Source organism: Garra rufa, chromosome 10, assembly GCF_049309525.1.
Source record: "Garra rufa chromosome 10, GarRuf1.0, whole genome shotgun sequence".
In the NCBI taxonomy this organism is placed as follows: domain Eukaryota; kingdom Metazoa; phylum Chordata; class Actinopteri; order Cypriniformes; family Cyprinidae; genus Garra; species Garra rufa.
Genome location: NC_133370.1, coordinates 30,185,627 through 30,213,113, shown reverse-complemented (window position 1 = coordinate 30,213,113; position 27,487 = coordinate 30,185,627). Strand labels below are relative to the sequence as shown.

Below are 27,487 nucleotides of genomic sequence, written 5' to 3'. Positions count from 1 at the left end.
CTGTATGACTTTTGGTTCCAATTGACTTTTTTTTGTCCATCCACCTTATTTTTCCCGTAAAATATTGTCACAGGTGTGGCCATTTGTAAATTTTAAGGGTCTGGCTTCCGGTCTCATTCACATGCAACAATTTCTATCCTTTTAATTCAATAATTAAAAAAAAACCTGGATATATTAGGTCACCTGATTTTAAAACTTGATTTCTAGACCCATTCTAGTAGTGGTAATTAATACAATTGTATAACTTCATCAACATTTTTAAGAATGCATATTTTTCTAGCCATTTCAAACTCTAAAATATTTTACCAGGTAGAAATTCAGCAATAACAATAAATCCATGTACAGTAAATCATAAGTAACTGATTGAGAACTACTTTATCTAAAAACAGCCCATTCATGATTCTTGACAAGTCTGTTATAAAAAGATTAATGATTGAATAATCACGGGATGTCATATTTGGTTGGCCCTGCTGTATCTAAGAAATGAAGAAAAAAGTTATTTAGAAAGTGTAAACAGGTCCTGCTCTAGTGTACAATAAACTACAAGGGTGCCACCTACTATCATGTGCAATAAAAGTTAAGGCACTTGCCCTGCACCTCCAGATGTGTTCAATGGCACCACATCCTGGTGATTCACTGCAACTGCTTCTGTATGGTCACGTGATGTGGACTGTACTAAAATAACTGTAACCATAAAATCAAAACAGTGATTGTTCACAGACACAACATGTAAGATCTTATGAGGCATAGAAGAAAAGCAACATTTAATAGGTATGTAAATACACATCCTCATTCTGATAGGCAACCTCTGTTACTGCGAATAAACCCACAGACTCACGTCTTCATTGAGCTTTGCTATGATGCACTTTACAACAGTGAAAAAGAAATCTGAGAAATGCCAACAGGCTCCGTTAGACTGGCACGGAGCGCACGGTAGAGAACAAACAATCTGACAGGGCCATGGACACCTCACCTGGATAGGAATCGTAGAGAGGGACACATTAGTGTTAAATGTTTTAGTTGGAAAGGCACAAACTATGATTCCCAGGTAACTTAATCTAATGCGAAATACAAAAAAAAAAAAAGCACAATTTTGACTGAGAGAATCACTTTTGTCCCTTTGGGAGAGACCAGCCTGCTGTATCAATGATCCCACGTCTGCTGTTTATTTCTGTTGCTTCCTGTTCATTTCAATGCCAAACGGTTTGCTTTTTCCCCCCAAAAGTGCAATTCACAGAGGAGAGATCCAATGCATTTCTCTCCGTCTCCCACAGTACCTGAGACCAGCCACTGTGCTACAACAACATCATCGACAGGAAAAAAGAGGAAGTAAAAAAACAAAAGAAGAGAAAATAAAGAAACACTAAGAGCGGTTAAAAAATGTTCACACATTCTACAACATGAGTAAAACTGGGAGAGCAGACCTTGAAAACAACTTTTTAAATTACAAAAACAAAACAGAAAGACAATTTACATAGGTCATCTGAATCCGGTGTACTTTTCTCCATACGTCAGTCAGCAGTCTTTCCCCGCTTCTTTTGATCCCGTAAAAAACGAAAACACCATGGAGCACGTCACTCACTCATCCAGCCAGTGTGTGAAAGTGAACGGATGTCTGTGTGTAAGTGTGAGTCTGGTTGCCTTTTAGTTCTCAAATAATGGTTTTGCATGTCATCTAAAATACAAGTTTAAACAGTCCATCTGTGTTTAAGTCACATAACATATATCATCTTATTTCTGACCACTGAAGTCTCTTCTGGTGTCCCACATTGTACAAATATATTTATTTGTTCCACTGAATTGTTTTCTTACAAAGAGTGTAAGAGCCCAGAGTACTGAGGTGTGTCCGCTCTGAGCAGATGCCAAAAGTGAGGCAGTGAGTTTCTTTTCTGAGGTGGAGCTCCACGTTTCAGCTCGAGTCCTTTTATTTTTTACTTTAAACGCACCAGTGACTCTTAACGTTTTAAAGATGTTCCTCCTCACTTGTGCCGCTGGAGCGCTTTCCTCTTCCTCCTCTTGAAAAAACAACAGCACCTGACAAGATCAAAAGAGTCAAACAGTCTAAGTTAGGCAATTTAAAGCAAATTTTGAAAACCCACAAGAACAAAAAAAGGCCAAAATGTAGCATATTGGTAGCATGGGATCAGAATGCACAATTGTGTACAAGTACATGTAACCAAAACAAAAACATGAATGCTGTTACAAAGTTTTGAAGCCCATGAAATGTACAGTTCCTACATGCTCCAGGATTATATTCTTATTTACCAATATTTTTTTGGACAACCGTGACATACAAGTACAAACACTTTGGAAGAGCTTTTAACAACTTGATTAACTTGCCATGTGGTGTTGCATATATTATTTAAAGGAAATATCTAATGGCGTTTCATGCATTCTGACATATTTACATTAATACATTGGCTACAGTTCAAGTCAATAGTTGAAAACAGTAGTAAAAAAAAAACAAACAACTTAATGTCATGACTCTTTAGCTCCACAAACGACATGCCTCCAGGAGCTTGGCTGTTTTCTGAGAAAAGTGGTACAGCTGTGTATTTCTTTCATATATCTGATGCAACTAAAGACTGTTTGAAGGATGCAATACTACTCTATAGGTACTCAAAATTAAAGGATTAGCACTCTTGAAATAATTTCCTCATAATTTACTCCTCCCATGTCATTCAAGTTTGTGTCTTTCTTTCTCTAATCGAAAAATACTTTTGTAGGTTAAGGAAAATTCATTCCAGGATTTTTCTCCATAGAGTGAACTTCAATGGGGATCAGTGGGTTGAAGGTCCAAATTGCAGTTTCAATGCACAGGGTTCATACACATTTTTACCAGTAAAATTCCATGACTTTTCCATGACTTTAAGTAAATATTCATGACTTAATGTTTCATGAAATGTATATGTATCAGGGCTCGAAATTAACTTTTTTACTTGGTAGCACTGGTGCTCCCAACTTCAAAAAATTAGGAGCATTTAAAAAAATGGGGAGATGTCTATTTGACGTCTGCATTTACATCTGCAAGACGTAGTTTGCTCATCTGCAATATGTCTATTGGACGTTTCCTATCAGATGTCAAATAGACCTCTATTAGATGTTTGTGATTCAGAATGTATGTAAAACTGACATCTTACAGACGTCTGCCAGACGTTTGTACACAGCAGATGCTTTCCAGATCAATAGATCTTTAACAGACATCTTGCAAACGTACGTGTGCTTTGTGCATTGTACAGTATATTGACACGGAGGCACCAGAATTGTATCTGACAGAATGTGCGCTGTAGCACGAAATATACTATATTTCTACAAAAGCAGATTGTGGAGACCTTTTAATTGTCCACAATAAAAAACACACATTTCATACTCTTATAATAGCCATGCAGTTTGTGCAACGCCAGAACAGGGTTTGGTTGAGAGAGAGAGAGAGAGAGAGAGAGAGAGAGAGAGAGAGAGAGAGAGAGAGAGAGAGAGAGAGAGAGAGAGAGAGAGAGAGAGAGAGAGAGAGAGAGAGAGAAAAAACATCCAGTTCCAAGTTAAGCGGAGCGCAGTGTCAGTGACAGGGAGTCATTGACGGCTCAGGGGTCGCAAAATGTCAAAATCTCTGGTAGCCCTTTGGGCAGGTACTTATCAGATTTTGGGAGCCCGAAAATTAATTTAACTAGCCCAAATAAAAAATACCTTTTTAAAAAAAAAAAAAAAAAAAAAAAAAAAAAAAATCAGATAGGAGTTTAAATTTTAATCAAAAATGTTTATATATATATAAAAAAGATATATAAGATATATAGATAATTGCAATAATTTGACCATAAAAACCTGGGAAAAAAAATGGAAATAAAAATAATTCTTTGTCACTAGGGGGCGCTTTAGGAGCGCTGAAATATTAGTTTCCCTAGTAACAGCTATACACAAATCAGCATTTACGCTGTTTTGTCAGACAAGAAATGAACATGCAACACGTTTCTGAGGACAGTCTGTTCCCTTCAGATACATTCATATACAGACATCCGTGCAGCGTTTTGACTTTGAAACGTGCAGTGCACATATTTATTCAATGACATCATTGCCTTTTTGAAGATTTATCCAACCCTATCGCGATCGATCGTCTTTCCGTCCCCAACTGTAAGACCTCTTAAATTATAATCAAGACTTTTCTTTTACTATTTTAAATATTTATAACTTTTATGGCCTTACATTTGATACAAAACTGCGAGTCGCCATTACCCCCATAGACTGGTTACCCCGCGCGACCGATCACGTGACCGTTTGTGCGCTCGTTAACTGGAATTTAAACAAAATTATCAGCAATATTCTAATATACAGAGATGGTGAAACAAATTTCCATGACTTTTCCAAAACTTTGTGGGTTAATTTAATTTTCCAAAACTTTTCCAGGCCTGGAAATTGCCATTTTAAAATTCCATGACTTTTCCAGGTTTTTCATGACCGTACGAACCCTGAATGCAGCTTCAAAGGGCTCTACACGATCCCAGCCGAGGAATAAGGGTCTTATCTAGCTAAACGATCAACTATTTTGTAAATAAATAAGTTTTACATACTTTTAACCACAAATACTCGTCTAATGCAATACTAGCTCTGTGATGCGCTTGCAGGTGTTCACACATTACTTAATCTACTTGAAACGCATGGCTAGTTCTTCATCTGTGTACTCTAGTTCAAAAAGGTTGGGTAAGGTGAAAAACTCTCTCCTCATCTAATTTTCTCCTCCAACTTTAAAATCATCCGACGTTGTTGTTTTACTTTTTTTGTAAAGGGCATTTGGCTTTCTTTGCATGTTCGCTTTGTAAACACCTACATCAAGCTTGGCCTTTCCAATGTGACTAGGTAATGCGTAAAGTGGACACAGAACTATTGCGAGATGAGTATTTGTGGTTAAAAAGTATATAAATTAACTTTTTGTTTTTCAGAAAAAGACACTGGATAAGTTCCTTACTCCAGTGGTACTGTTACTGTACCTTCAACCCCGTTGATGTCCACGGTTACACTTTATTTTGTCCTTGTTACAGTGTATTTATACATTTAAGTAGAGGTCGACCGATATGGGTTTTTCTATAACCGATGCCGATGTTCAGAGGTCAGGGTCAGCCGATGGCCGATATGTGCTGCCGATTTTTTTTTGGCCGATTTTTAGGGCCGATATCTTGAAGTTCTCCCCTTTATTTGCATGCTAAAATGTCACACTAAGTGGATGTATAAGTGGATGTAATAAGTGGATGCACATAATTTCTAAACTTAACATCATGAACAACAATGAACACAATGAAGCATCTTGATTTTGTGCACTGCACAGCATTATTATAAAAGATTTAACCAAATTTAACCAAACAAATCGAACTTACCAAGTATTAAATATATAAAACAGATAATATAAAAACTGTTAATCATTTACATAAAAGTTTAAGAGCTGAGATTAATGTTAAACTTTAATGTTTTAAATATAAAATTTTGAATACAGAAATATTAAATGATTTATATAACTGAGAGGACCTGCCAGCAGGTGGCGGCAAGACACTGATTTAATTACTGAATCATATCATTCATTTGATTCATTCGAACTGTTGATTCATTCCTGAATAAAGCAAATGACTCTCTTTATGAATGGGAAATTTTATCATTTCACTAGATTCGTTTAAAAACTCACGTTCATTCATAAACGAAACACCGCTGTTTAAATGGAGATGCACAGCGGCTCAGTTGTGACTTGTTTCAGAATACTTTTAACGACAAAAGAGAGCAAAATCTTATTTTAGACGACGAAATAAAGCAAAATCAGGCAATAGTGTAATCCGCCTGCCACCCACCCGCACCTATATTTTTCTGATTTATTTAACCGCACAGGATCTTCCTATTACAATTATTCTAATTCTTAGTTTTGCATGATGATATGATGAATGGATGGTTCATTTTAACAGCTGATTTTCCCATCGCTGCACACTTATATAGACTTAATCACTCGTGCTTTTAAGCCAAATCCATGCTGAAAAAAAATAACGTTTACTGACATCTGGACGTGACCATAGGTATAAACTTGCAGTATCTGAGGTGACGGAGAGGACGGTCGCATCAGGTGCAATCATCAAAATATATTTAAAAGGAAGCTGGCGCCACGGTCCTGACCACATAACTCAGGTTCAGATTTTAGAAAATGTAGTTTATGTTTACATCATTATTGATTTATCTCATCCATTTAACCTTACCTTTATCTCTCAGAAATGTTATTGAATCTTACAAAAGTTTTGGCTTGGGGTCCTTCACAGTAGCGTTCCACTGCACCAATAACACGGGGCTGCCCGCAGACGTGCCTGACTTTAAATCGGCGCTACTAAACACGGATATCGGCCGATGCTGATATATTAAAAAATGGCAAATATCGGCCGGACGATATATCGGTCGACCTCTACATTTAAGTACCGACTAAATAATTAAATGTAGTGACTATATGGTTAGGATTAGGGTTTAGGGTCACTTGCATGTAATTACACATAATTAATTGTTATTATTATAACAATGGAGAAAACTATATGATATAAAACTTTATATAAGACTATATGGAGAAAAATCCTGGAACGTTTTCCTTAAAAACCTCTTTTCTTTTCGACTGAAGCAAGAACGACATGAACATCTTGGATGACATGGGGAGTAAATTGTCAGAAAATTATAATTTAGTAGTGAACTAATCCTTCAACATGAGACTGGCAGAAACTGTGTGTTATGTCTGCTTTTAAAATATTTTAAAAAAGATATAAATTTATGTATTTTTGTATTATCATACTATTATACAAATTATTAATATTTTAAATGATGTAAAATTAAGTTGGGCTGCCCTCGACTAAAGACTTTTCTGGTCGACAAGTCGTCGTTCATTTTTAGCATTAGTTGAGTCGACATTAAACTATATATATCATAATCTTTAATTGCCTACATAGCCTAATAAGCGCTCAAGTGCATGCAAAAAAAGCTTACCACAGTGAGCCGGCAGATATGATGATTATGAATGTGTCAGGGAAAAAATAGTGCTTTCTTTGTTTTAGGCTAGATGAAGTAGGCGACATTGACACCTGATGCACCAGTATGTATGTTTCATATGGATTACATCTGAGAATATTTGTTTTCTATTTAAGTTGGTTCATTTAATCTCTATAGATATATTTTTCATGTCTGTAAGGCAAGTATACAGAGTTTTTAAGTTTCGTGCTCAAGGTCATAGAGACAGCAGTGGCTAGAAGCTCATCCTGTTTGCTTTATTTTGCAAAAGTGCAACTTTCGTTTTTATTCTGAGTGCACACAAATAAACGTAGTCTTTATAGATTTGAAAGATGTATTACTCTTATCTGTATGACCGAAAATGACAGAGTATTTTAAGAGCCAGTGACCACAACTGACGTCTCCATCTGGGAGCATGCTACTATTCAGCTTCCACACTCCACACAGACACTTCGATAGTGCACATTTTTCTAGGTTAACATTAGATTGAGCTGCAATGTAAAGTTGCTACTACTACATATTTCAAATGAAAAGCCATATTTATGGTCAATGAATCAGAAGTGATCAACTGGATGTCCTGCCCAATGTACTAGATTACCACATAAATCAGCTGTTAACGATCTGTCTGTCACGGACTGTGCCTTCACCACTTCCTGTTTCTTGGTCGACCAAGCCTCTTCTCATTGACTAACGGTATGTAAACTATCAGGCGGCAGACCTAAAATTAAGTTACTTTTATTTTTAGTTTTAGTAATTTTATGCACTTATTTCTTCGATTTTTCATTTTTAGTCATTTTACTACTTAAGCTTATCATAGTTCCACTAGTTGCTAAGGATACATTTTTAATTATTTTAAGCTTACGTTTCATGTAGTAGTTGCAGTTAACAATAACCCTGATTTAATATTAGAATTTATAAACTGATAATTGATTCCTTGCAATGAAACCAAACCTTTATTTTTTCTTTGACAGTACACTGCAACCGTAGTGGCTGGTAGGCAAATCTTTGCAGTTTATTTATCTTTATTGAATACACTTAAAAAAGGGAAGGAAAACTGCACAGTATGGAAGACTATGCAAAAAAATGTAAACATAATGGTTTTGTAGAAATTGTACTCACTTTGTATCATCGGCCACCTCTACCTCAGCAGGGGCGGTTATGGGAGCGTTGGAGTGTCCCGCTGTGGGATCGTCTGTATTCACTTCTCCGTTGGTTGAGCTCATAACCTGAACATTAATTTAATGAGTTTTTAATAAAGACTGTCAAAGAAGAGTAACAACTCAAAACCAATTTCATCTAACTTACGCTTTATATTTTACAGTTCATGTAACTCGGGTTGGAGCTTAGTAACCTATTAAGGATGCTTTTTATTAAATAATTAAACTGTTCAAAATCAGGTTGCTCAGCACCAACCAGGGAAGGTTAGGAAAGTGGGAAAATGTAAAATGATAAAATAACGCTTAGTTAGATAATGGAAATACGGCAACACAGAAAATGAGTTTAGTTGGAAATCTTGGGACTAATATTTTCAATGAAAATGTATACCCTGGATAACTACAAGTACACAAGCCAACATCCATGTGTCTTGCTTAGTACTTATTAACAACACAAGCAGTATTTTCACAATGAAGTCACCAGATCCCAAGCCTAACCATTAAGAGCGTGCAAGTGATGTGTGTTAGACAAAGGCAAGAGAGGAAAAGACCATTTAAGTGTTCACAGCTGGAAAATGAATAGAGGTGTCTCGAGTGAAAGGAGGAAAGAAACAGAAAGACAAGAACAGAGAAAGGAAGAGATCGACACCAAAGGCATGCAGTACTGCGCAAACACCCAGTACCTGGACAGAGCCCCCCAGCCTATCAGCCGTGAGGTGCGACCCCAGGAGCTCCCTGTTGGTCACGGGAGTGGGCTGGGACTCACTTCCTTTAGGTTCTGGAGACTGGCATGACAGCGATGGGGGGAAAGGGGTGGGGAGTGGCAAAGGGCATAATAAATGGTTTTGAAAAGAGGTGAGGGTGTAAAGAAAAAAAGAACAGAACGAGTTTAAAGAGGAACGCCTTCCATGCACAAGCAGACTCTTCTAGCTAACAGAATAGAGGTGGAAATAAAAGTGAGTGAAAAAACAAGAGAGCACGCGACATGCAGAGATGGAGAGGGAAGCTAAGCTCTTATCTTCCACAAACAGCTCTAGCCAATCATAACCAAACTTGTATGTAACGGACTTCATTTATCTAAGGGACTGTGACCAAGACATGGAAATACCACTGTCTAAAGAAATGACAGCATTTGAGAAAATGACAGATCTTAGCTAAACTACTCTGGCTGCAGGAAGTTGTCTTGGGATTGTTGATGAGTGAAACAAAGATATTGCTGACACGGTTTAAAAGAGAATCATAAAACATTGGGATAACATTTCAAAAATTTCACTACATGAAGCTGTTTCTCCAAAAATAAACAAAGAAAATAAAAAAAGGGAAGCTGGTACTTAAAAGCAATAACTGTGGCCCATTCTTCCTCTTTTATATCAATAAGGATTAGACTGTAAAACTGAAAGTGAAATGTCAAATATAATAAATATTATTGATAAAACTTTACAATGAGGTTCCATTAGTTAATGTTAGTTCATGTATTAACTAACATGAATAAACAATGAACAATACATTTATTACAGTACTTATTAGTCTTTGTTAATGTTAGTTAATAAAAATACAGTTGTTAGTTTATGTTTTGAATTTAATAATGCATTAACAAATGCTGAAATTAACATTAACTAATATTAATAAATGCTGTAGAAGTATTAAGCTAACTAATTAACAATAATTCAATTTAAACTAAAATGACTTTGTCAAATTAACAAAATGTTTAAATTGGTTAATGTTTAAAAAAGTTCAACTATAAATGAATAGATATTTTTTTAATTATTGAATTAACTGAGTTCAATTAACAGGTCACACATTGATTACAATCAAAACGAAATTACAAAATATAAATGATTCATTACAAAATATAAATAATGGTTAAATTAACAGTTTTAAATATGGATATTAGTCAGTTGGAACTGTTTTTTTTTTTAATTAATGACTTCCTTAATTTTATTTGAAGTGGAAATCAAAGCAATTAAACTACAACTTATCAATTGACCATATCCACCTTATTCTTCAACATGGAAGTAAGCCTATGGACAAGACTTCTGGACTTCATTAGCCACTATAAGGAAATAATGAGAAGAATAACAATGTGCAGTAAATGGTAAAACTGTTTGCACTACAAACCAGTAAATTATAATTAAGATAATACACTAAAATAATATGGTAAGACATACCAATTTGCAATATCAATTTGCAGCCGTTTTGTACAGCTAAAAATAGCTGGACGTGGATGAGATCAGAAGCCAGATCCATAAAATTTACAAATGGCCGCACTCACTCTTATGGGAAAAATAAGGTGGATACAGTAAAATTGCATAAAAAAGCCATGTGTGTAATTTACAACAGCAAGAGGTTATAGTGACTTTTATCCCACCTGGTTTTTGGTCTGTGGTTGTGCTTTGTCTCTGCCGCTGGGCTGCAGAGGTGTGTCACTAGGCATGGGTCCTATTGGAGTCGGCTGTATAGACACAGGAAACTCAACATCCACGTACTTTGTAAATAAACAAGTGTTTATGATATGACATCCAATTAGACTTACCAGCGGCTTGCCGACCCAGTCGTATTCATAGTCGAAGACATAGCCATTTCTGTCAAAGAGGTCTGTAAAGAGTTTTCTCAAGTAGTCGTAATCCGGTTTTTCAAAGAAATCCAGTCTCCGCACGTATCGCAAGTAGGTGGCCATTTCTTCTGTGAAAAGATGTCAAAGTTAAGGCAATGCACCGGAGATGAGAGAGCACAAGATATGTGGCCCTTTGAAAAAGAGCCTGCTTACCAGGGAAACTCTCACAGAGCACTTCTATAGGGGTTGCCCTTTTGGTATCTCCAATTTTCTGATAGCGCTCCTTCAGTGTGTCAGCCTAAATTAATGAAATGGGACAACAAAGATAAAATTGTATCTTTTATACTGTTAGCATTAGCACTTTACTTTCAGTCATGTTTGGTATGTACATACTATGCACTTACTTACATAATTACATTAACTGTAATAAATAGGTACAACACCTGAAAATAACCTTAACCCATGTGGTTACCATATAGTACTCTAAAAGTACACTTTAAGTGCACATACTGTAAATGCCCAGGTATACTTCACTGTCCACGCCATCTTGCACACAACCTTCAAAGCATACTCAATGTGGATGAGTGCGGACAGACTAGTTTAAAGTATACTCTGGGCTTAAAGTGGATCCTTATCTTTATAATATATTAGAGCCGAGACTTGAAATTTACTTTAGTATTAATTAAACAACTTTAGAATTAAAGGGATAGTTCACCTACTTTGTCATTATTTGTTCACCCTCATGTCATTCCAAACCTCATAATATCTCTATACAAGTCCACAATTCAATATTTATTGCGATATTAAAAAAAAATGAAAATTTTGTACATTTTACAGTTGAACTATTCTATCTAACGCACTTTAAGAGGTCAACATTAAGAGCTCCAACCCATGTTCTTAACTAAGAAAACTTATGTTTTGTACCTGAACTTTAAAGGGGACTCAACCCCATTTTTATTTGCGGTATATGGTCTCAGTCTAAATTACATTTGCACTTTTAGGAAGTTTTAGGAAGCCAAACAAATTAGAATAACAATTGTAATAAAAACAGTTTTATATTATTCTCAATCTTATGACAGCAATAGCCATATATTTTAAAAACAACTGCACTGTAAAATAAATAAAAATTTATATTTCATAGGTATATTATTTTTTCTTTACACTACAGTAGGGAAATTACAATACGTCTTTCCTAATTTCTACACTTGAATAAGATATTTTGAATTTGGACTGCAATAACTTTACTCATTTAAACCACTAGCTGTCAGCAATTCATACTGCACTTTTAAGCTTTTATTTAGACGGAAATGGCCATTCAAAAACACATCTCGCTACAAATCTAGTGAAATGCTGTAATCATTTGCCGTGAAAAAGCATAACTGGTGGCCGTTGTGTTCTCAAATGTGCGCTAAACTCACAGGACATGCAATAATCGAGTTCACTGCATTCACTGTGAACTGAGCCGTTCTGAAGCATAGAAAACACCGGATAATGTGTTGAACGCCTGAACGAAGTGCACGCTTTGCTTTGAAAACAGATTTGATGAAGGGATTAAGCTATATTGTGCTTTCAGTTTTAATTCATTTGTCAGATACTGTGCCAAAGCATAATGGCCCAAAACACAACTTTAAAGACCTTTTATGTTAGAATAAGAAGTATAACATTTTTTTAAAAACTACACTTTTTGCACCTATTGTTTCATATCACCATGTGATCACGATGATATTGAGACAGTTTTGCTATCATGATACCACAATAGGCATGGGCCGGTATAAGATTGACGGTATGATAACCTTGGATAAAAATATCACGGTTTCACGGTATCACGGTATTGTAATTACTGCTCTACAATGTTATATTTAAATGTCTGGGTAAAAAAAAAAAAAAAACATTTTTTTTTTTTTTTTTTTTTTTACTGAACACAGTATATTTTATTTTAGGAAACATATAGAACATTTTGTAACGTGGAACATCAGGCAAAATAATAAAAATAAATAATTTAATCTTCTTAATTAAATTGAATTTCAGTCACTTGTGTGAGCCTAAGCCTGCAGCTCAACAATAATCAAAAAAAAAATTTTTTTTTTAAACAAATCCTTCTAAATGGAAAAAATGCAATCACTAATCAAAGCAAAAAAATGACCATTAGTGACAGTTCCAAAAATAAACAAACACTCAAAGACACGTGAGAGCCAGCGAGTGGTTTTTTTTTTTTTTTTTTTTTTTAATGCCGTGATTTTGAAAAGATGATAAAGGTGCACTGTGTAATATTTAAGATGATCTCTAGACAGAGGTGAAATAACTATGTTTTCAGGGGTGCATAAAGACCTTAATGAACCATTATGTTTTTAGGGGCTGCATTGTTTTCGCTGCAGGGACGCACACACACAACCTAGTAGAGTCCTGCGCTTTCACTTTGACGACACAGAAAATGCACATATCGTAGGAACGGTATAACTTTTTTTGTTTTTGTTTGAAACCGTGACTTTTTCAAACCGCGGTAAACCTTGAAACCGGTTATCATCCCATGCCTATACCACAATAATAAAATTTCAGTCTACTTTCTCCTTTAGACTATAAACCAGACACCAAAATCTGAAAACAAACACATTTTAAACATATCTCTTTAGTCTTCTAAATAGGTCAGCTTATCAAGGCTGTATAGCTATTGGTTATTCTGCTGACTTTCCATGATAGTGACAGATAGCGGGCCTCAACAATGTTTCAGACATTAGCTGAGTGAGATAAGACTCTCAAAGCTGAAAGATAGCATCAAAACACAGTTAAGAGAATAGGACAACTGAATAAAGGGGAAACTCTAAGCAAAGATTTTTACCTTTTTACCTTACTTTAAGTCTCAGTTTTCATTTGCAGATATTTGCAGAACTGATAATCTCTCATATATACCAAAAACTGTGGTTTAAGATTTTCAAAGAAAGCTAACACAATAAAACAAACTGCATCTTTCTACAATGGTATCATTTTCACAGTTCATATCTATTTTTGAAACAAACCCCTAAATCAAAATGCATTAAGGCAGCAAACATTTGTTTCACTCCACCTACAACAATACCTTTAAACCTTGCCAGGGCAGACTGCCTCGTAGAAAGTACATAAACATATGACCCAGCGCCTCCAAGTCGTCCCGCCTGCTTTGCTCTGCAAGATAAAAAGAAAAGCAAATTTATGAAACTGCTAGCTACACTAGAATCTGTCTTCAGTCAGAGTCTTAATGCACAATATAAAATGATTTTATGTATTTAGCATAAAAATCAAAACCAGTGCAAATCCTGAGCCAAACAGAGCACCTGCATTTTACCCATGCATCATGATTAAATCCAAGTTTTGTGGCTGAGCATGTAGAGATTTGTGTCACTAGCAGCTAAGCTAGGTTTTAAGGCGTACTTTAGTCTTTATCCCCATGAAATTCTAATAACCCTTCCTAAGCCCTAACAGAGCGAATCTTTCCTGTGTGTGTGTGAGGCTCTTACCCTTCCCCAGGTGTGTGTTGATGCTCATGTAGCGAGCTGTCCCTGTTAAGCTCTTGTGCTCCCTGTAAGGGATGTGTTTTTTGGTCTCAGGGTCGATGTATTCTTTGGCAAGCCCAAAGTCGATGATGTGGATTGTGTGTTGCCTCTTGGTCCCTGGCCGGCCCACCAAAAAGTTTTCAGGCTTAACGTCCCTGTAAATCAGACTTCTTGTGTGCACATACTCCATCCGTGTGATCTATGAGAGAGATTTATGTCATGTTGGAAGTAATACATTTAATTATGTTTAACCTATTTGTCTCACATGAGTAAGAAATCACACTGACCAGCTGAATCGCAATCATGAGGACAGTCTTGAGGGAAAAGGTTCTGTCGCAGAGGTCAAACAGGTCCTCCAAACTGGGGCCCAGCAGCTCCAGCACCATGGCATTGTATTTCCCACAAGGCCCAAAGTAGTACACCTGAGGAACACCCTCTGAACACACACATATATATATATGCAGTTATAAAACAGATCCACAGAGTTCTGAAATAGAAGTGCAAACTTGCAATTTAGCACAGCATTAACTAAAATGAGATTGCATAATAAGACTGCATAAAGACTAGGAACAATAATCTTTTGTGGTGTTCGGCATTCTTAGATGTATGAGGGTTAATTAGGTCATATGAGGTAGAATCTATTTTAAGATTAAGAACAATTGTGTGTATTAAAAGGACAACAGATAAAAGATACAGATTTTGAATAGACTGGGAAATCTGTTAGGCACATATGAACACTGAATACTTCAATTACTTTAAAGGATTAGTTCACTCATTAATTAAAATGTCCTGATAATTTATTCACCCGATGTCATGATGTTTATGTCTGTCTTTCTTTAGTCTAAAAGAAATTGAGGAAAGGTTTTTGAGGAAAAAATTCTAGGATTTTTCTCCAAATAGAGGATTTCAATGGGGATTTACAGGTTTAAGGTCCAAATTGCATTTTTAATGTGGCTTCAAAGGGCTCTACACAATCCTAGCCTGGGAATAAGGGTCTTGTATAGCGAAGTAATTAGTCTTTTTCTTAAAAAAAAATTAAATTTGTATACTTTTTAAAAAGCAGGTCATGTCGGCGCCGATAGCCTTGTGGGCAGCACGCCGACATACAGCACTGTTGCGCTCCGGGCGTCCCGTGTTCAAATCCCGACTCAAGGACCTTTCCCGACCCCACCCCCTATCTCTCTCCCACTTCGCTTCCTGTCCTTACTGATCTGTTCAATCACAATAAAGGCAAAAATGCCAAAAATAAATCTCAGTGTGTTTACATCATGTCGAGAAGACACTGTGTTCTGCGGCGTGAAAGCAAGTTTGTTATGTTTTTATTGCCGATAGATGAGTATGTGAAGAATCAGTGGTTAAAATTATGTTTTTTTTTCTCGATACCACAGCAATACAATTCAAACAATTTGTTGTGTGCTTGTCATTTTACAGACTGCTTCTCTAATCTTTGAGTTTAAGGTGGGATTTGCTAAATGCTTGTCCATGGAAGAGAAGTCCGTACCTTCTTTTTTTGGACCAACAAGCATCTCTAAACCACAACCTGTGAGTATGATTAATATGTTATGTGTGCATTTTTAACTTAAAAGTGTTCAAAATATCAATTTTTTGTGCTAATGTGATGTATATCTAGTGCAGCTTTAGGTTTCCAGGCAAACCACGATATTACTGTCTTACTGAAATAGTTCTGATTCGCTGTGAACCCACTATTTCCTAAGAATGTGTTGATTAATTTAGACTGTCATTGTTCTAATTACTGTGTTTAATAAAGAATAAAGACATATTTTGGTTTACAAACTGTATTGTTTCATCAGTCACGTTAGCACTCGGCTAACGTATCCACCATTATGTTTACATTACGTGTTTACAGTTTAGCAGCTAAACTTTAGCATAGTATACAATAAGACCAATCACAACAGGCACTGCCAGCTGACCAATCAGAGCAGAGTAGGCTTATGGAAGGGAGGAGTTTACCAGAGATTGCCTTACTATTGGGAGATGAGAGGGTCTGTATTACTTACTATTGGAGAAAGGGTAACTGTCAACTTGGGTCTCGTATATGTCCTAATATCCAATCAAATTACAGCATTGACATTATTGAATTTCAGTTAGAGTTATGCAACATTCAATGGCCCTTTACGGATAACATAGGAATAAATGAGAAGTGCCATAAACTGAATCCCACCTGTCGCAAAAAGTCAGTGACTTCTCTTATAAAATGGTAATATATTTTGGTGTAAACTCTAAAAATAATTGAATCCAAAAGTATTGTTTAGTGTAAAACATGCTGAAGATTCATTAAATGATGAGCCGTTTCCTCTAACAAGCCGTTTATTCAGCGTAGTAGCCTCTCCTCCATTGTCGTCCATTAAAAAAAGAAAACGGCCTCTGGTCTCCTTTCTTTCAGCATTAGCCGTTACGCTTTTTGGGCTAAAGGTTGCAGGCTTGCCTTCTAGTGCCTTTGTGGTTTACCAACCTTATGATCAGAACTGCTTTGAACAAATCGTTTCGAAATCATTGCAAAATGATTCTAATATTAAATGTGCATTCGGAGAAAATTACAATGCTTTCTGACCTTATATGAAATTTAAACTTGCTTCCAACACAATATTAAGACTTTCTGAAATACCATATGACCTGCTCATTAACCACAAATGCTCATCTTGCTCTAGCTCTGCGATGTGCGTCTTCACGCATTGCGGAATCATGTTGGAAAGGTCACACACGGTTAGTTCTTTGTCTATGTACTGTTCAAAAAGGTAGGGTAAAGCAAAAATCTCAATGTCTCCTCCAACTTAAAAATTGCCCAACATTGCTGTTTTTGCTTTTTTTGTAAAGGGCGTTTAACTTTCTTTGGACAATCGCTTTGTAAACACTGGGTCTGTACTTCCGCCTAGGTCACGTGTGACATTTCCAATGTGATTACATAATGTGTGAAGTCGAGCTAGTGCGAAATGAGCATTTGTGTTTAAAAAAAAGGTTTTTTTTTTTCTTTCATTTTTTTTTAGAAAATGACTGATCGTTTCGCTAGATAAGACACTTATTCTTTGGCTGGGATCGTGTAGAGCCCTTTGAAGCTGCACTGAAACTACAATTTGGACCTTTAACCCGTTGATACTCATTGAAGTCCACTATACTCCTCAAAAAGCTTCATTTCTTTTCGACTGAAGAAAAAAGACATAAGTGTGAGGAAATTATCAGGAAATTGTATTCCTTTAAGTAAACTAAACCCTTAATGTGTTTCTGTGGCTTCTTTAAAAAAAAAAAGAACTTGAAAGCAAATATGTAAACAGATTTATATCAAACATTGTTAGAACACTGAAAAATATCAAGACATGATTTTTATCAATATCTCCGAGCCCTAGTCTAGCCTGGGACTGAAGTGACTTTCACAGTACCTTCGACAACAATCACAAAAACACTACCTGAGAAACCACGAACATGCACACAAAAAGATCCGCAATACAACTTCAGCACAGAGGAAAGAGTGAATATGAAAGTGCACAGTGTCATGTTTTTCTAAAGCTCTCCTCATGAAAAATGCATAGCAGAATAAAAAGGGTCTGAGGCCTTAATGCTGGGAACAGAGATCTCCAGCTCAACAGCAGTGAGAGATGACTGCTTTAACCAGCAACTATAGGATTTATTTCACCTGCAATTCATTGACTAACTGTTGAAGTAAACTACAGGATAACCTTCCACATCTTTAATTAAAAGTTAGCCTTTTTCGGTCCTGCAAGTCTTATCAAAAGTTGTCTGAAAAGAACAGAGCAAGTAGAGCAATCGATGCACAGGAACCACAGCTTGTGCTGATTAAGTTTGTCATCTGTGCTGAAAAGAGGATGTGGACAGGATGGGCTAAAAGCAACTCACAATTGTAAATAGGATGTGGACAGCATAAGCTCTACAACAAAGAAAATGGCCTCAAACTGTGGTTTGAAAACGGCTGCTAAACAGAAAGTTTTAAGGTAATGTGTGGTGAGAAAAACAGACACAAGTACGGCTTATTGCTTACCTGAGTTCCCCAACTGTTTGTAAAACCTGTACTCGAGATGGAGCTGGGGTGCTCTGGATTTGATTGGCTCCTATGAAAGAGCAAAATTAACATAATTAGTTCTGGTGACCTTCTTAAGTAGCAATAAGAAGCCAGTCACTAACACTGCCTCAGCATAAAAGTATTAAATCATAAACGGATAACTTGATAACTTTGGTTTACATTGTTGTGGTCCTCATATTTAATCATATATAATATGTGACTTCTATCATTAAGATATTGCTAGGCATGGAAGACTAAGCGATCAATATGAGCCCATTTAGCTGAATGCCAGTTTTTACATAAATAATGTAAGTGAGAGAATGTCTGTGTTCAGTTAAGTGCAGGATCCAGGGTTGAGTCATCTGTGGCACCAGCAGATCTGAACATGCGGAGGAAAGCGCTACTAAGCAGGAGGCAGAATGGAAGAGCCAAATAAATATATAAATAAATAAAAACAAACAGATTGCATAAAGGCCACAGGATGTATTAAACACCCAGCAGTGGAAAGCAAGGAGTACAACAGGTTTACTCTTTCAGCGTGCATTTCCAGCATGATTTAACACTGATAAATAATCAAATCAGAGCAACATCAAAACACCTTCTATTTAGTACCAGTAATTGTGTAAAGCAGCTTCTTCACCGAGGATATTTGTCCACTAGGCAGACATTTACCTCGATCAGCAAGTTAGCAAATTTCAAAGCTGAAATCAGTTGTAGCATCTCTATGAAGCTGTTTTCAACAGACCTATACTTTACTCATCAAGTGTGATTAAGGATCTCATTACAGTTTGTAAAGGTGAGACCAAGAAGATAAATGCTGTAAAAAATGACAATGTCTCATTTACATGATCACACATGTCTTTCAAAGCAGAACAGTTGGCAACATAGTAAAAGTAATGAGGAGGGAAGTAAATGTGAGACTTTTGTAATGTGGTGAGACTTTAGAGAATCAAGTATTCACAGAATACACACTCAAAATTGAGGCCGGCGTTGCTCACGAACAATGTGGGTGGCTACTCTAATGTCCCTAGATAATATTGTAATCACTAACTCATCTTTCCCTGTGTATTTTGGATATGCAGTCTTGAAACCAAATTCAATTAAAATATTGATATGAAGGAAAAACAGTTCTTAAATTGCTTTTGCATGGCCTGCACAGCAACCAAAACAAGTGGATGTTTTTGTAACTGAGAGAGTAGACACCATTTCCACACTATGACATTGACCAGTCATAAAGCAAATATTTACAGTACCATTCAAAAGGTTGGGATCTGTAAGGTTTTTAAATGAAACTTCGCTCAGCAAGGCTACATTTATAAAAATTTAAAAAAAGTAATAACTTAATTACTTAACTATTAACTTTTTTTTTTTCATTAAAAAATTCATTTTTTGTGTTTATTAAATCTAATTTGCTCTTGAATTTCATCTACCAATAGGAGTGTAGTACTAATACATGGCATTCAATACACATTTTACTACATTTAAGTCCATTTCACAAATTATACCCAAAAATTACTGCAGGGAATATGATAAAGTGTAAAGATGACATGTACACTACTAGTCACAAGTTTTTGAACAGGAAGATCTTTAATGCTTTTTAAAGAAAGTAATTTGATCCAAAGTACAGAAAAAAAAATAGTAACATTTTGATATATTTCTACTATTTAAAAAAAAAACAGTTTTCTATTTGAATATATTTTAAAATGTAATATATTCCTCTGATTTCAAAACTGAATTTTTAGCATAATTATTCCAGTCACATGATCCTTCAGAAATCATTCCAATATTCTGATTTGCTGCTCAAAAAACATTATTATTATGAGATTAAACAGCGTAGTTTTTTTTTTTTTCAGGTTTCTTTGATGAATACAAAGTTCAGAAGACTCACTTTTGACCAATTTAATGCATCCTTGCTAAATAAAATATTAATTTCTGTAAGTTCTTCCCCACTGACTTTGAATGGTATAGTGTATAATGTTATGAAAGCTTTTTATTTCAAATAATTTTTTTACTTAACTGTAAAATATTGGTAATAATTAAAAAATATTAGCATATTAGAATGATTTCTGAAGCATCATGTGACACTGAAAACTTGAGTAATAATAATACAGCTTTGAAATCTCAGGAATAAATTACATTTTAAAATATATTTAAATAGAAAACTTATTTTAAACAAATATTTAAACATTTTACTGTTTTTGCTGTACTTTGCTGGATCGAATAAATGCAGACTTGGTGAGCAGAAGATTATTTTAAAACATTAAAAATCTCACTGTTCAAAAACTTGACTGGTAGTGTAATTGTTAAAGTAAGTTACATATTTGCATGTTCATACACTTGTAAGATAAAGTACTACAGCACGGAAATTTCGCAATCTTTTGTTTATTAGGTGTATATTTTTCACCAGAGGTTAGGAAATAAATGTGTGTTGTGAAGAAAATATATCATGATAGGTTTTATAAGTTATATCTGTGGTAGAATAAAAGGTACACACAATTACATGGTAATAAGTAAGTGTAAAAACATTTTTCTTCCAAATCAAACTGGGTAAACAAAAGTGAACACAAACACTGCATATTAATCTAATGTGGTTTAGATGTTATAAACTACTATGTGTGTTTACTTTCTTTTGCAACTGTTTAACAGCACACACGCTACAGGCGGCAGCTGAAGTTCAGTGTCCCATTATCTTCTAATACAAACAATATCAACTGGTTTTGTGAGGAACTTACCAGTTTAATGGCCACATATTCATTGGTGTAAAGATTTTTCCCGAGTCGAAGTTCGCCGAAGTTCCCGCAGCCGATCTTCTTTCCCACTCGGAAGTTAGGGCCAACCATAAGCACCCCTGAGGTGGTCCCAGAGCCTCGGCCGCCCCCATGCCCTGTCCTGCTCCCACCAGTCTTAGACATTCTCTTTCCTTCCTCCGCCTCTCCTTTTCCTCCACCTCCTCCTCCTCTCTTATCAAAATCCATAAGCTTGTGATACCCCGGCCTCTCCACGATTACTCCACTGCCATAAAATCACAGAGCCACCAAAACAACTAACAACAGGGGCACGGGGAATGGGATGGAGGAGAGGAATTTAGAGAGAAAGAGAGTGGAGGGAATGGCTTATCCACAACACGGCCCTACACATGTAGATTAAACTAGACATTAACGGCTTTTAGACGGGGAAGGTATAGCAGACAATCCAAGGGCGATACGATTCAGGCCGAAGACATCATACGGAAATCTTCCTTAAATCCAAAAATAGAGGAGCATGCTGCTTGGGAGAAGGACAGATGCTCACGACCCTAGCTGGTAAAAGTGAGGCATCCGGGATCGGTTTCCATCCTTTGCGACCCCTCCAGGTGGTTCTGCAGAGATGTGCCAGGCATTCCTTGAGTCCAAGATTGAACGCAGAGCATATCAAAGTTTGCGTCGAGAGGAAACTGGCGGCACATCAGCAGTTTAGCACTTTAGAGTATCTGGGACAGAGAAAAGGCACAATTAGCACTAAGTAGACTGCTTAAAAGTACACACAGAGCACATGTTCCACTACGGTGGTGAGGAATACACATTGAACTACTCATTTTAAGAGACGGTTCAACCAAGAATAAAAATTCTCTTGTTATTTAGTCACCCTCATGATGTTCCAAACCTGTATGATTCTGTGACCACTGACTTTTACTGTACGGACAAAAAAAGACACATTTTTTTCAAAATATCTTATTTTATGTTGCACAGAAAAAAGTAATTTATACAGATTTGTACAGAAATGCAGATATTGATAATTCCCAGGTGAACTATCCCATTTATATATGTGACTCTGGACCACAAAACCAGTCATAAGGGTACATTTTTCTGAAATTTAGATGTACACATCATCTTAAATCTGAATAAATAAGCTTTCCATTGATGGTTTGTTAGAATATGACAATATTTAAAATCTGGAATCTGAGAGTGCAAAAAAGCATTGAATATTACTAATCAAAAATGATTTTACGGCAGGAAATTTACAAAATATCTTCATGGAACATGATTTTGCCTAATATCCTAAAGATTTTTGGCACAAAAAGAAAAATACAATGTATTTTTGGCTATTGCTACAAATATACCCGTGCTACTTATGACTGGTTTTGTGGTCCAGGGTCACATATTAATGACTTAAAAGACACCTTGACTCTTAAACCGAAATATATTGAAACCCCCAAAAATAGCCTAAAATGTTTGTTTTTTTATCTCAGGGCTAAAGAAGAAAACTTTCTTGTGTTACCAATTACAACTTATTAAATCTTTTAAAGCTACTACCAAAGCAGCTTTTAAAGGAACAGTTCACCCAAAAATGAAAATTACCACATGATGTATATGACTTTCTTCTTTTAGACAAATATAATCAGTTATATTAAAAATATATCCTGGCTCTTCCAAGCTTTATAATAGCAGTGAATGGCTGCTGAGATTTCAAAGCCCAAAAAACTGCATCCATACATTAAAAAGTACTCCACATGGCTCTCTGAAGTGAATCGATGCATTTGTGTAAGAAAAATATCCGTATTTAGAGAGTGCCATACAAACTGTAGAAGTGATAAATGTGGAAGCACAGTGGAGAGAGCAAAACAAAACAACGGTCATGAATTAGAAGTACAAAATGGAGGAGACTGTTTTGGCTTTGCTGCATACATCCTACGTCATCCACTGGAACACCACTCTCTCGTGATTGCGAGTACGACGGTTAGCGGAAGCTAGAGTTTCAAATATGGATATTTTTCTTACACAAACACATCAATTCGCTTCAGAAAGTCTTTATTAACCCACTTGAACTGTGTGAAGCACTTTTTATGACATATAGACGCAGTTTTTTGGGCTTCCGAATCTCAGCACCCATTTACTGCTATTATAAAGCTTGGCAGAGCCAGGGCATTTTTTTTTAATTAACCTCCAAATGTATTCAACTGAAAGAATGAAGGCATATACACCTAGGATGGCTCAAGGGGTAATTCATGGGGTAATTTTCATTTTTAGAATCAACCATCCCTTTAATTAAAAAAAATAAATTACAACATTTATACATAACCGTACACAAGTCATACTTAAACACAGTTTGCTTTATTTTAAAGCCTCAAGCTCTTGTAAGACCTCAAATAAAACAGAGCACATACACTAAAAAGTAGGGATGCACGATATGAACATTTTTTACCGATACCGATAGCCGATAATTAAGTCCTTCTTGTGGCCGATACCGATACGTTCATATTTTTATATGATAATTTTGTGCACCCAGGAGAATACAAAATCTGAGATAAACTAATGAAATGTATATTACTGTACATATCTGGGTCTAACAATCATAGTAAACATCAGTCCTGGCTCTTCAAAAATGTTTTTATTTTTTGTGTAAGGCACCACAATTCTAAATAAAATAAAATGACATTTGTCAACCTGGAAAAAATGAAAAGTGCATCATGGAGTAACGTCAGATGTCCAAATGTCCGTTAAAGCTTCTTATTGATCATATTATGAATGTGTGCAGCAACCAAATCGTACAAGGCGGGGAATAAAACATCAGAATCGAGATAAAAACATGAACTTTTCAGAATGCCGCAAGCCAAACGCAGGACATATGACATGAACCAACCAATCAGCTTGACCCTTTCCCTTAATAACATTGAAAGCACTGCCAAGGTGGAGAAACAGCTTATCATAGCTGTACAGGAATAACCATTTTTAAATAAATGTAATAACAGAGCTACTGCAAGTAGGGCTGGGCGATATGGCCTAAAAATAAAATCCCCGATTTTTTTCACAAAAAATCCGATTTACGATTTAAAACGATTTTTTCCCCCCTACTACTTTTAGCATGTAAAGAAACCCCAGCTTTTCCACAATATATATGGGCACCATATATTTTGCAGTATACATTGCAACTGCATCAGTGCACCAGGCCCCATTCTTATCATACCAGACACAGTAAATGTTTGTAAGACAAATAAATATGAGACGGGAGGAAAATATATATTTCCATGCTTTTCTCTTGGACTTATATCGTATACAAAAACATACAATTTTGAACACAGAAATATTAAATGATTTAAATAACTGAAACGATCTGCCAGCAGGTGGTGGTAAGACACTGATTTAATTACTGAATCATATTCATTTGATTCGTTTGAACAGATGGTTCATTCAAGAATAATGCAAGTGACTCTTAATGAACGGGAAATTGAATCATTTTACTAGATTCGTTTAAAACGCGCGTTCATTCATAAACGAAACACCGCTGTGTTTGAGTGGAGATGCGCAGCGGCTCAGCTGTGACTTGTTTCAGACTACTTTTGATGAGGAAATAGAGCAAAATCAGGCAATAGTGTTATAGTCAGACAATGCAAGTCACTTAATAATAACTTCTTGTTTATTTAACTGTTATAATAAATCAATATCTCGTTTACAAACTCCCTTAAAAATGATTAAAAGCTGTCACTCATCTTAGTTCGCAATCTCACAAAGCTCTATTATAATAAACGAAGCTACTGCCCATTCAGTCTCTTATTTACACTCTCTCTACACTTGAGGTACATTAGTCAACGTGCAAAACACATAGAAACCTTTGAAGCTCCACTCAGCGCAAATACAAATATGCTGGTCGCACTCGAGCCTTGATATGCAAATAATTCGCTATTGTCTTCAATCATCTCTCTACTCTGTTTATGTGGTAAGTGAAATTGTATGTAATATAACAGGCTAACTTGCTAGCAAGCAGCTAATCATGTCCACTTAGTGACTCGCGTTATTTTACCAGAACGCGTTATTTGTTTTCCGTTTTGAATACAGCGGTTAGTTAGGCGCGCCATCATGTGGTCGGACAATATTGCCTTTTAATTATTCTGCCATTGGTGCAATTACCATGTATCTAATATTTTTATTAAAAAATCGCGATACCTCGATTTAATAAAAAATTAAATCGTCTTAAAACGTAAATTCGAATTAATCGAAAAAATCGAAAGAATCGCCCAGCCCTAACTGCAAGCGATGTTTAATGCTGAAAATCCATTTATCCTTTGCTGAAACTTCCGCGTCTTTATGGAGAGCGCAGGTCATGGTTGCTTAGCAACGGCAGATGCCACTGGAGCTCAAGCTACAGAGCGGTTTGGAAAGAAAGCGAAAGCGGCGCATCTAGCGCTTTCCACGCGTTTTTAGGCGCGACATGTGAACGGCCCTTAAAACAGATTCACCACGATGACGACCTCTGAAGTGAGATTTGTTGTGTTAAAACTTGACGGCTTTTTACCTCCTCTCAGAATCCTTGCTAAACATGTGTTGCAAATAGCAATAGCATCGTCTTCCTCTGCCACCGCGAAAAACTTCCAAACCGGCGAAGACGATGATGACGACACAGATGATGACAGCTGCGGAAAAGCAGATGAATCTCAGATAAACCAGACTGATTTATTGATTTACCAGCAAGAGTACTTTATCGGATCGGATTTCATTTATTTATCGGAGCAATAAAAATGACGTAATTTTTACCCATATCGGTCGATAATTTATCTGTCCGATAAATATTGTGCATCCCTACTAAAAAGAGAAAGCACTGCACCATCACTGCCTCTACAAAACACTTAATTTACAGTCTGAACGTTTGAGGGACACGAAACCAGAGACCAGCTCCCTACAGGAAATGTTATCTAGCGTTTCTGACTTCCAGCTCTAAAAATACATCCCTCAGGAGCTCGAGATGAAGCCTGAGGTCGTGTGAAGACAAGTCGGAGTCAGCTTAGACCGAACGTCTCGGTTATGTTGTTAGCGGAGGGAGGAACCTCGCCAGATGTTATAGATGATGCCGTCCATGGGTTTATACAAAACCAGTCACATAACCGGTATTATCTTTTTTGGTGTATACTACTGCCATATGGATATTACTCTGACACACTCATCTCTAACCAATAACAGATCACATCCTGATTGTACCACTGAAAACCATTTAATACCGAACCTCCTTTGAAAGAAAATGTATTGTGAAAAGCACTATACAACTCAAATTGAATTGAACTTTTAACAACAAACTTAAATAGATAGACAGATATAGACAGATAAACCACTGACTTGTTACATCTTATGACAAAAAAGAAAACTGGTGTCTTTACATAAAATCATTAAGTTACGATGCAAAAAATTTGATATCAGTCTAAAATAACTAATGTTTTTACTGTCTTCCTGTGGGTTTGTAGCATTGATTCCACTTTCAAATACAAGGTACCTAACAAAAACTATGATTAAATGTTAATAAATCTATAAAGTCAACCATACAGCTAAGACTATAATCCATCGTCTCGTGTCGGATCAGGCCTGATCTACATGCATCGACAACAAAACTGTTTTACAATGCCAACATATGTGATATCAGGCCTGCACAGTGGCCCTCCCTCTAGATTCAGCAGCTTGTCTTAAACATGACTGATTCTTAGTACGCTCGATACATGGAAAAACACTGTACACTTAAATATGTATTCCGAAAAGACATCTAAAGGGCTAACTTGTAAAAAATAAACTAGATGTATGTGCCTGCTAGCCTAATTCTGCTCGCCACCAAAGTATGAGAAAGAAACTTGAGTTACTAAGATAAACTCCGAACATATTTTGGTACACCGTGTTCCCTTTGTAAAAGTGCATTATATGAAGGTAAAGACAACAGTGAAGAGACGTTCTTGTTAATCATCGAGTGCTGAAGAGCTAATGTTGTCAGTTAGCCACTGAGTTGCCAACTAAGCAGCAGAAATGAGTGAACACACGGCTAACGCGCTAACTAGCCCAAACAAGCTAACGATATGTGGCCTGCGCTTTAGCAAGCTAACGAGAGTTACTAAATCAACATAACAACACCAGCGGGGTTGTGGAAAATCACAGACAGCTTGTTATTATCTACAACCACATTATACATACGTCAAAGCAATATTTGTTGACAAGCACCCAGATTTTGTTGCCAGCCATTAACCGGGCAACTCCTTAATCCCGAACAGTCGAAATTGGTCTAAATTACGAACACGGAATATTCCATAAATCGTTGAAGCAGGAAGGCGTATCCACAAATTAGACACTTTTACCTAGATCTCTGTATTATAAGTCGATGACAGTTTCCATTTTGTCGGTTTTAATGCTCATTCCTTGAAGCCATTATCATTTTTTCTCCCTCTTCGCTGATGTCTCTTTAAGCCTCTCCGTACAGCTGGCGC

General features: G+C 36.3%; 1 protein-coding gene across 6 annotated transcripts; it reads right to left on the bottom strand.

Moving 5' to 3' along the window:
• Positions 1-730: 730 nt before the first annotated feature.
• On the bottom strand, positions 731-27,487 carry csnk1g2a (casein kinase 1, gamma 2a). 6 transcript variants are annotated; one of them, XM_073848285.1, is made up of 13 exons: positions 27,359-27,467; positions 25,546-25,663; positions 21,009-21,745; positions 18,256-18,325; positions 14,531-14,679; positions 14,208-14,442; positions 13,790-13,875; positions 10,930-11,014; positions 10,696-10,844; positions 10,531-10,614; positions 8,846-8,947; positions 8,128-8,234; positions 731-2,034 (listed from the first exon to the last, which is right to left on the bottom strand). In XM_073848285.1, exons 3-13 carry the CDS (start codon positions 21,249-21,251, stop codon positions 1,980-1,982), a joined length of 1,365 nt encoding a protein of 454 aa, XP_073704386.1. In that variant the 5' UTR covers positions 21,252-21,745; positions 25,546-25,663; positions 27,359-27,467; the 3' UTR covers positions 731-1,979. The 6 variants fall into 6 exon arrangements, with proteins under 6 accessions (XP_073704386.1, XP_073704385.1, XP_073704388.1 ...); XM_073848284.1 differs by lacking the exon at positions 25,546-25,663 and having other exon boundaries at positions 27,359-27,487; XM_073848287.1 differs by lacking the exon at positions 25,546-25,663 and having other exon boundaries at positions 10,696-10,841; positions 27,359-27,487.

Coding starts and splice junctions, on each gene's coding strand:
- csnk1g2a (XM_073848284.1), bottom strand. CDS start 21,251: ATGGATTTTGATAAGAGAGGAGGAGGAGGTGGAGGAAAAGGAGAGGCG. Junction 14,680..18,255: donor CAAACAGTTGGGGAACTCAG/GTAAGCAATAAG, acceptor GTGTGTGTTCAG/AGGGTGTTCCTCAGGTGTAC. Junction 8,235..8,845: donor GGCTGGGGGGCTCTGTCCAG/GTACTGGGTGTT, acceptor ATTAATGTTCAG/GTTATGAGCTCAACCAACGG.